Source organism: Biomphalaria glabrata, chromosome 12 (genome assembly GCF_947242115.1).
Source record: "Biomphalaria glabrata chromosome 12, xgBioGlab47.1, whole genome shotgun sequence".
Classification (NCBI taxonomy): Eukaryota; Metazoa; Mollusca; class Gastropoda; family Planorbidae; genus Biomphalaria; species Biomphalaria glabrata.
The window spans coordinates 3,286,380-3,295,417 of NC_074722.1; the positions used below are offsets into that span (position 1 = coordinate 3,286,380).

At 39.4% G+C, this 9,038-nt stretch overlaps 1 protein-coding gene across 3 annotated transcripts in view; it reads right to left on the reverse strand.

The window, feature by feature from the left end:
- Window positions 1-6,708, reverse strand: part of LOC106052117 (LIM domain kinase 1-like) — a 42,307-nt gene extending 35,599 nt beyond the window's left edge. Inside the window, exons 1-2 of one of the 3 annotated variants that reach the window (XM_056005966.1) lie at window positions 6,307-6,708; window positions 2,134-2,553 (exon numbers count right to left, since the gene is read on the reverse strand). In XM_056005966.1, the coding sequence (XP_055861941.1) occupies window positions 2,134-2,249 (116 nt within the window). In that variant the 5' untranslated portion in view covers window positions 2,250-2,553; window positions 6,307-6,708. Of the gene's footprint in view, window positions 1-2,133; window positions 2,554-4,489; window positions 4,685-6,306 lie in introns of those variants that run through there. The other 2 variants (XM_056005967.1, XM_056005965.1) reach the window with 2 other exon arrangements.
- Between the last annotated feature and the right edge of the window lie 2,330 nt (window positions 6,709-9,038).

Here is a 9,038-nt window from a genome sequence, read left to right on the forward strand (position 1 = left end):
TTTGAAATTAGGTTTTACATGTTTCGGATGATCCTAAAGAATTACATTCTAGCCCATATAAGAATTGTAGATAATTACATTCTAGCCCATATAAGAATTGTAGATAATTACATTCTAGCCCATATAAGAATTGTAGATAATTACATTCTAGCCCATATAAGAATTGTAGATAATTACATTCTAGCCCATATAAGAATTGTAGATAATTACATTCTAGCCCATATAAGAATTGTAGATAATAACATTCTAGCCCACATAAGAATTATGTTTCCCGGTCACTTCATCCCCGGTCATTTCATCCCCCGGTCATTTCATCCCCTGGTCATTTCATCCCCCGGTCATTTCATCCTTTGGTCATTTCATCCCCTGGTCATTTCATCCCCTGGTCATTTCATCACCTGGTCATTTCATCCCCTTTTATTTACACCATCTGATAAGTTTATCTAACAACTAGTAATTGTGAAAATCCTGGAATGACCACTACATTGTATTTCACCTTTCCCTTTTTTTTTATTTAAATGACAAAAAGTGTAACACATTAGATAAGAATAAAATTAAAATTAAATGCCATTAAAGACTACAAAAAATTTATCATGTATAAATATAGAGTTAATGTAAAAAAAGTGTTATCCTGATATGGGTGAAGTCAGCCTTTACTAGACAAAACAAAAATACAACCTTATTTCAAGGCTAAAAATGACGAGCCCAATTTCAAGAAAGAGCGATTGAAAAATAAAATAAAGTGAAACATGGTCGTACTATCACCACACATTGGCCTTTGATGATAAGTTATTAGCGGCATAATAATAATTATTCTAATCGCACTTCTATCTCTCAAATGATTTCCACTACTTGCACCACACATTGGCCTTTAAGTTATCAGCGGCATAATAATAATTATTCTAATCGCACTTCTATCTCTCAAAAGATTTCCACTACTTGCACCACACATTGGCCTTTGATGATAAGTTATCAGCGGCATAATAATAATTATTGTAATCGCACTTCTATCTCTGAAAAGATTTCCACTACTTGCACCACAGCTTGGCCTTTGATGATAAGTTATCAGCGGCACGGTCATAATTATTCTAATCGCACTTCTATCTCTGAAAAGATTTCCACTACTTGCACCACACCTTGGCCTTTGATGATAAGTTATCAGCGGCACGGTCATAATTATTCTAATCGCACTTCTATCTCTCAAAAGATTTCCACTACTTGCACCACACCTTGGCCTTTGATGATAAGTTATCAGCGGCACGGTCATAATTATTGTAATCGCACTTCTGTCTCTCAAATGATTTTCACTACTTCCACCAAACCTTGGCCTTTGATCATTACGTCATGCGCAGGATAATATTATAATATTACAACCCCCACATCCAATAGAAGCGCTATAGCTAAGTACACACCCAGATTGACAAGATTTTACAAGATTTATAAGATTTCTCATCCAGAACGTAAAGTGGAAGAGGAAACACTATAAACGCATTAGTAACATGTCAAAAAATATCAAAAAGCATTCGACATAATCACATTTATATATTAGATGAAATGAGGGGTTAAGGTCGAAGCTTTAACAGCACAATTAAACAATGAAAAAAGAAAAATATTTAATTGGGGATGAAATGACCGGGGAATAAAATGACCGGGGAATGAAATGACCAGGGGATGAAGTGACAGGGGAATGAAATGACCGGGGAATGAAATGACCGGGGATGAAGTGACCGGGGATGAAATGACCGGTCACCAGAATTGTAGATCATTAAATTCTAGCCCCAGCCTCCAGCAGAACGACGGGGGATAGAGGCGGGCAGGGTTCGAACCCGGGATCATCGAGATGTCAGTCCAGAGCGTTTACCACCCGACCAGAAATTATATACGCATTTAAGTCACACAAATATTATTTTTTTGCACTAAATTTAAAATTCTACTAGTCTCTGAAGCTAAAAATAAATGGAACAATCACATGACCAGTCAACAAACAAAACACAAGCGAATATAGATGTAGTCAACCATTTAGTCAATATATGTAAAGCACACAGTAGTTCTAAAGGTGAACTCTAATAATGACATGCAAAGCAAGAAGTAATCGATAAGGCGATGTATACTATTGATACCTCAAGTACTTACAGTGAGATGCCCCTAAACTTCATCAGCGACCACTGCTGGCCCATTTCTCCAGCACAGCCACAACAAGAGTCCAAAAATTCCCCGGCATACACAAGTCCCTTATGGCGCCATCTCATGATGAGCTGGCCTCTAAACTCAAGTTCACTAGTCACCGAAACACTTCTCTGCCATCATAAAACTCAATATCTTTTCTCTAGATTCGAATCTTAAAATTGATTCCTTCTACCAAGTCCACGGATAAGAAAACACAACTCACTCATGTTTGAAGCGACATTCCGATGGTTAGAAACACAAAAGAGATCACTGATGATGTCTTGATTAGCCAAACATCTCACTAAGGTGAATTCAAAATATTTCGTGATTCTGCAAGATGAAGTGATCAATTAATGGCGCTAACGAGCAGACTTCCGGTTGGTGTGCCTTGATACATTTATATATATTTCAATACTGACATCAAGAGAACGAAACGTTAACTCTTTCTCTCCTAATCGACGATACCAGCGTTGATTTTGACCTCATTAAATTAAATTAATGTTTCCTTTTTTAAACTTGACTTTGAATTATTTGAAAGAGCTTGCATTTCCCTTTAATTCTATACCAAATACAACATTTTCTGATAACAAACAACAAAGCTATTGAAGCCCAATCATAACAGGGGAGTGAAATAGTCATGAGCAAAATGAAGAATTCCTTCCAAAACGCGGAAAAATAATTACGGAGAGAAAGAGTTAAGTCATTATAATAACACTAATTAATATCACACTAATAAGGAAAAAAAAAGGGGGGGGGTTTGTTCTCTAGATTTAGACGGCTGGATAAAAAGGTATTTCTTGTTCCATATGCTAGATTAAACTCATGTAAGAACTTTCCCAGAGCCATTCGAGCGTGGGTCGGCCTGACTGGTACGTTAAGGGAAATCAATGACTTGGTTTCTCTCTCAAACGTGCAGGACAAGGTCAACACGTCAACACACGTAGGTTAGAATATCGTCTCTTTCCCTCACAAGCAACGGCCTGCGGGCTTTTTCAGTGCATGGACCGAAGAATTCGGAACTCACTCCCCGTTGATCTCAGCCAGACAACATGCTACACTACTTTCAAGAAGAACATTAAGACCTATCTGTTTAAAACTTTTTTTTAGATTAGTTTGTCGTTTTAGCTCTCGTGTCTATGTTTGTAATGTTATCATAGCGCCTTGAGCCTACATTTTGTTTGGTAACAGCGCTTCATAATAAAATTATTATTATTATTAGCTATTTTAAAATAATGTTCAAACATCTTACATGTCAACTAACCCCGAATGTAACATCTTTACATGTCAACTAATCATGAATGTAGCATATTTACATGTCAACTAATCATGAATGTAGCATCTTTACATGTCAACTAATCATGAATGTAGTATCTTACATATCCACTAATCATGAAGTTAACATCTGCACGACAATTAATAATCGTAAATATAACATCCTACAAGTCAACTAGTCGTGAATATAACATCTTACAAGTCAACTAGTCGTGAATATAACATCCTACAAGTCAACTAGTCGTAAATATAACATCCTACAAGTCAACTAGTCGTAAATATAACATCCTACAAGTCAACTAGTCGTGAATATAACATCCTACAAGTCAACTAGTCGTGAATATAACATCCTACAAGTCAACTAGTCGTAAATATAACATCCTACAAGTCAACTAGTCGTGAATATAACATCCTACAAGTCAACTAGTCGTAAATATAACATCCTACAAGTCAACTAGTCGTAAATATAACATCCTACAAGTCAACTAGTCGTAAATATAACATCCTACAAGTCAACTAGTCGTGAATATAACATCTTACAAGTCAACTAGTCGTAAATATAACATCTTACAAGTCAACTAGTCGTAAATATAACATCCTACAAGTCAACTAGTCGTAAATATAACATCCTACAAGTCAACTAGTCGTAAATATAACATCCTACAAGTCAACTAGTCGTAAATATAACATCCTACAAGTCAACTAGTCGTGAATATAACATCCTACAAGTCAACTAGTCGTGAATATAACATCTTACAAGTCAACTAGTCGTAAATATAACATCCTACAAGTCAACTAGTCGTAAATATAACATCCTACAAGTCAACTAGTCGTGAATATAACATCTTACAAGTCAACTAGTCGTAAATATAACATCCTACAAGTCAACTAGTCGTAAATATAACATCCTACAAGTCAACTAGTAGCGAATATAACATCTTACAAGTCAACTAGTCGTGAATATAACATCTTACATGTCTATAAGTCATTTGTATTTTAGCTTTTTGTTTTCTTAATTAGTTTTCAACCGGTTTCTGAACAAAAATCCTACACGCAATCTCTAGGCCAAACTCCAACGCTGAAATCTTTCTGAATCCTTGACATCAATCTAAGGAGCAGACACAAAGAGAACATTTGTTGACAATAATCCGTATCAGAAGTAGCTATCCCCACTGCAGTGACTACATTCCTCACATTTCAGACCTCAAGCGATGCGCCCGGTCCACCAGGGACTGTCCCCCCCCCCCGCTCCCCTCTCACGCGTGACACAAAGGTGCTCAACTGAGGGGGGGGGGTGACGACGACTCGCGACACCGCGTTGAGTCATCCACAACAGGAGCTCTTGTAGAAGCGCCGTGACTCATTCAAGAAATGAGATGGGGGGGGGGTGAGTCGCAAGATGTACAGCTAACCGTGGATGGAGGGTCGCAAGATGTACAGTTAAGTGGGGATTAGCGCTTTACCCCATCTGTACACAAGTGTAGAGAAGAGAAAAAAAAAAAGGGGGGGTACATCATTACTTACTTTACATTGTGAACTAGAAGACGTCAACTGACTCAACCAGATAAAAAAATTAATCAGAACAAAACAAAAAAAAAATGTTTCTAACAGATTATGAGGCGGGGGGGGGGGGATGGATAATACAGAATTTGATCCGCGCGCCTCCATAGCAACTGAAACGAATACAGCCCAGTAACGAACCTAGCCACTAGTAGCGAGCGTGCTATTTACACACACGATCTTAAGAGTGCGGAAAACAAAAAAATATCAAAAACTAGAAATCGCAATCTAATACAGCATCTTGAAACACAAGACATGGGCGGTGAGGAGTATCATTAGATAGCAGTATATGTTTTCTTTAGAATCATCAGGGTCAGGTAAGGAACTTAAAACAGAATTTGTTGTTCTTTAATCCATTGACACAGATATATCCGTAGGTAGGCTAATAGGATAAATATTCATACGTAGGCTCGTAGGACAGATATCCATAAGAAGGATAGAAGATATATGTATCCATACGTACGTACGTATATACTCTGACTTCAAACCCCCGCTGCCTTGCGGTACTGAGGCTTCAGGAGACAACCTCGAAGAGAAATCAGGAATAAACCCCCTAAGGCGTTGGGAGCATCAGCTTGAGTCTTCAGGAGACAACCTCGAGTAGAAATCAGGAGTGAAGCCCCTTAGGCGTTGGGAGTATCAGCTATGAAATTCCCTCCGGCAGCTTCTGCAACTGAGTTGGTGACAAATGTAACGCAATGCGAATGCGTTTCTTTGGATCACATCAGCAAGGTCGAGAGAGGGATCATGACGCATGGGCCACCCATGATCCCTTTATCCAAGTCCGAGGAATGCGCCCCAGAGAGGAAACTCTGGTGCTGCTGATTAAACCAAAACCAGTGACTCATCTGGGCGCATCCATTGCCTTTCGAGACAAAAGGAGCCATATAAAAAAAAAAACGTATATATATGTATCCATACGTAGGCCATATCTCCATTTGTAAGTTAGTAGGGCCTGAGTGTAGCGTGCATGCAGAAGCTTGGTGACGTCACGGAGAATGGACACTCAAGAATAGAAATGGCGACACGGAATGACTTAAAATCAAAAAAACATTTTGTATCCAACCATTCTGACTAGAACTGAAGCAGACGACGCTATAACGAAACAAAACTAGTTCGACTTTTTAGATTTTTTCGTTTAAGCAATCGACTTTCTGAAACAAGTATCTGTTGGATCAACTACAAATTAAAGTTGGCAGTTGTTTCAACGTCAACCTTGAGTTAGTTATGTGTGTGTGTGTGTGTCTGCATTTAATGCTAATAAAAGATATTTCACAGTTAGGGTCCCAGAGAAACCCTGTAGCCTACACTTTGAACAGGATCCTTTTCCCTAAAAACTCCTAATAGTAAAGACTAGTCACAATTCTTCACCGATTATGACCAAACACGGACGACTTCGGCACTGCAGAAATCTATGGTGAAATGCTCATTCTGCGTGGCAAGACCTCATCAAAGATGTCTATCACCGTATCACGTCATGGAAAAGATCCGATTTCAAAAAGACTTCCTAGTCAAAATTAAAACGGAAAAACTACTTAAACACAACTGATACACATCACCTAGATCGATGACTAGTACTAAATAACTACAAGCACGATGAATCTAAAAATAAACGAGTCTTTTGTTTCCACGAAGAATCAGTTCATCCAACGAGTCTCTGTTCAATAGTGAAATGAAGAACTAACAAACCAAAAAGACGGAACACCTAGCAACCAATACATGCAAGGAACAAATAGTTCAATAGAAACACGGTAAAAAACCCAGAAACAAAAAGTTCAATAGAAACACGGTAAAAACCCAGAAACAAAAAGTGTCCCTCTCCCCCCCCCCCCCCAATGTTTTCCCCAGGCAACTTTTATTTTCTAATAAATGTAGGATACAGTATGTTTTGATTCCCCCCGTTACGACCAGAAGAAGGAAGGCAAACTGATCCAATGCACAATGCAAACACATGTAAACACGCGACTATTCACATTGTAAGTTCTCCAATCTGAACAAGTGTGACCGCTGAACACAGAAGTACAACACAAAGTCTAGATCTAGATGAGCGCGCCAATGTACACCGCTGCTCTAGAAAGCTGAGATGTTCTGTATTCCAGATCCAACTGTTTCTAATGACTCTATAGCACGTGCATCAGCTCGCCAAACAGATGGCGCTCTGTTGACCCACTGTGTTGAGGAGCCCAGAGATCCATGGGCTACGGTCTGGACAGAACGGCGTGGCTCCATGGAACCCGCACGATCAAAACTAGATTGATACGGGGCGTGACCGGCGCTCGACACACGAACGTAATCCAGGGGCGAAACTAGCAGGTGGTACCGCGATTAGTGAATTCGAAGATTGACCAAAATGTCCAAATGTACTGATTACGAATTAAATATCAGACAAATGTGAAGGATTCTAGGTAACAGCAATCAGTATTCACTAACACACACATACACAACCTCAGTGAAACATAGACGAGATAAAGATCTTAAATAAAACCTCAACATGTGTCTCTGCCTTTCCTGAACAAACCACAAACAGTTGAACGCTTGGACCACATAATATCACATGCAGCCGATGCCAACTCAACACCATGTCGATCTATTTTGGTAGGAAGAGAGAATAATTTGGTACAAAACAACCGTGCCACCCCCCCCCCCTTTTTCTCCCCCAGATCCTGTAGTCACGTGATACAGAGGGTTCTGGTCAACAAAATATTGAATGGGGTGGGGGGGGGCATTGAAAGAATAAAAAAAAGGAAGGGGGTGGGCTAGAGAGGAAGGCATGAGAGGGGGGGGGGGAGAGCTTGGTCCGTGAGATACTGGACGAAGATAAGACCGGCAGTTGAGTCAGCACTACCCAAGTCAAGCTGACCTACGGGAAACTAGCCCCAACAGAATCGGGCGATAAAAGCCAAGTGGCGGAGGGAGGGTGGGGATATAGTGGAGAGAGGAAAAACTATTGAACATTCAAGGGAAGAGAGAGAAGATAGAAAGAGAAAAGTGAGAGAGAAGAGAAAGAGAGAGAGAAGAGAGAGAGAGAGAGAACGAAAAAATAGTGAAGAAAGAGAAGAGAGAAAAGAGAGAAAAATAAAAAAGAGAGAAGAAAGAAAAGATAGAAAGAGAAGATAGAAAAAGAAAAAAAAGAGAGAGAAGAAAGAAAAGGGAGATAGAAGAGAGAGAGAAGAGAAAGAAAGAAAGAAGAGAAAGAGAGAGAGAGAGTTATACGAAATTCAAACGTTACATGACATTAGAACTCCTTACAATTTTTGTATTTAACCAAAGGATGTCCTCTATAACTAACAGCAAGTGTAGGCCTATATAACAAATTATTGTTTCTGTACAAGGTGTGTGTGTGTGTTTGGTCTGGTAAAGGGAGGTATTAGGTATAACTCTACCAAAAAAACTGCAGTGCGCTCGCCAAAAAAACTCAAGGGATCGAAACACAAACTGGCATTAACCCATTGACATCTGTAGGCTACCAGAGACCTAAGTGATATGTTGGAATCGAAACACAAACTGGCATTAACCCATTGCAGACTACCAGATACATGCTAAGTTACTTTAGGTACACAAGTAAAAATAAGCCGAGGCGCCGCCGCTACGAGAGAACAGTTAGGGCGAAGAAGGGGAAAAAAGTGAACAGGAAGTTGTTACCCACTTTTTTTTTTTGGGGGGGGGGGGGCGGCCGGAGGAGTAGGGCCAGCTATGTTCTGGGGAATGTTTCAAGTTATGTGGGGAGACACTTGCCGAGTCTGGAATGACCACCAGCTGTCTCTGGAATGTAATACCGCACCAGAAGACAACTAGTTTCCTTGAACTAGTATGGCTTACTGACTCTACCAATAACTTGTCTACATTTATATGCATAGATCTAAACGGAATACACAGTGTAATTATAGCCCAAGGTGCGTAGCCACGCAAAGGGAAATAACTCCTCTTTGATAAATTAGAAAGGGAAATAATTTTAGACATTTAGGGCGGAATCACTGGTCAGTAATTTATCATTATTAAAAAGTCATGGAAAAATAATATAAAAAAAAAAACTTCACGAA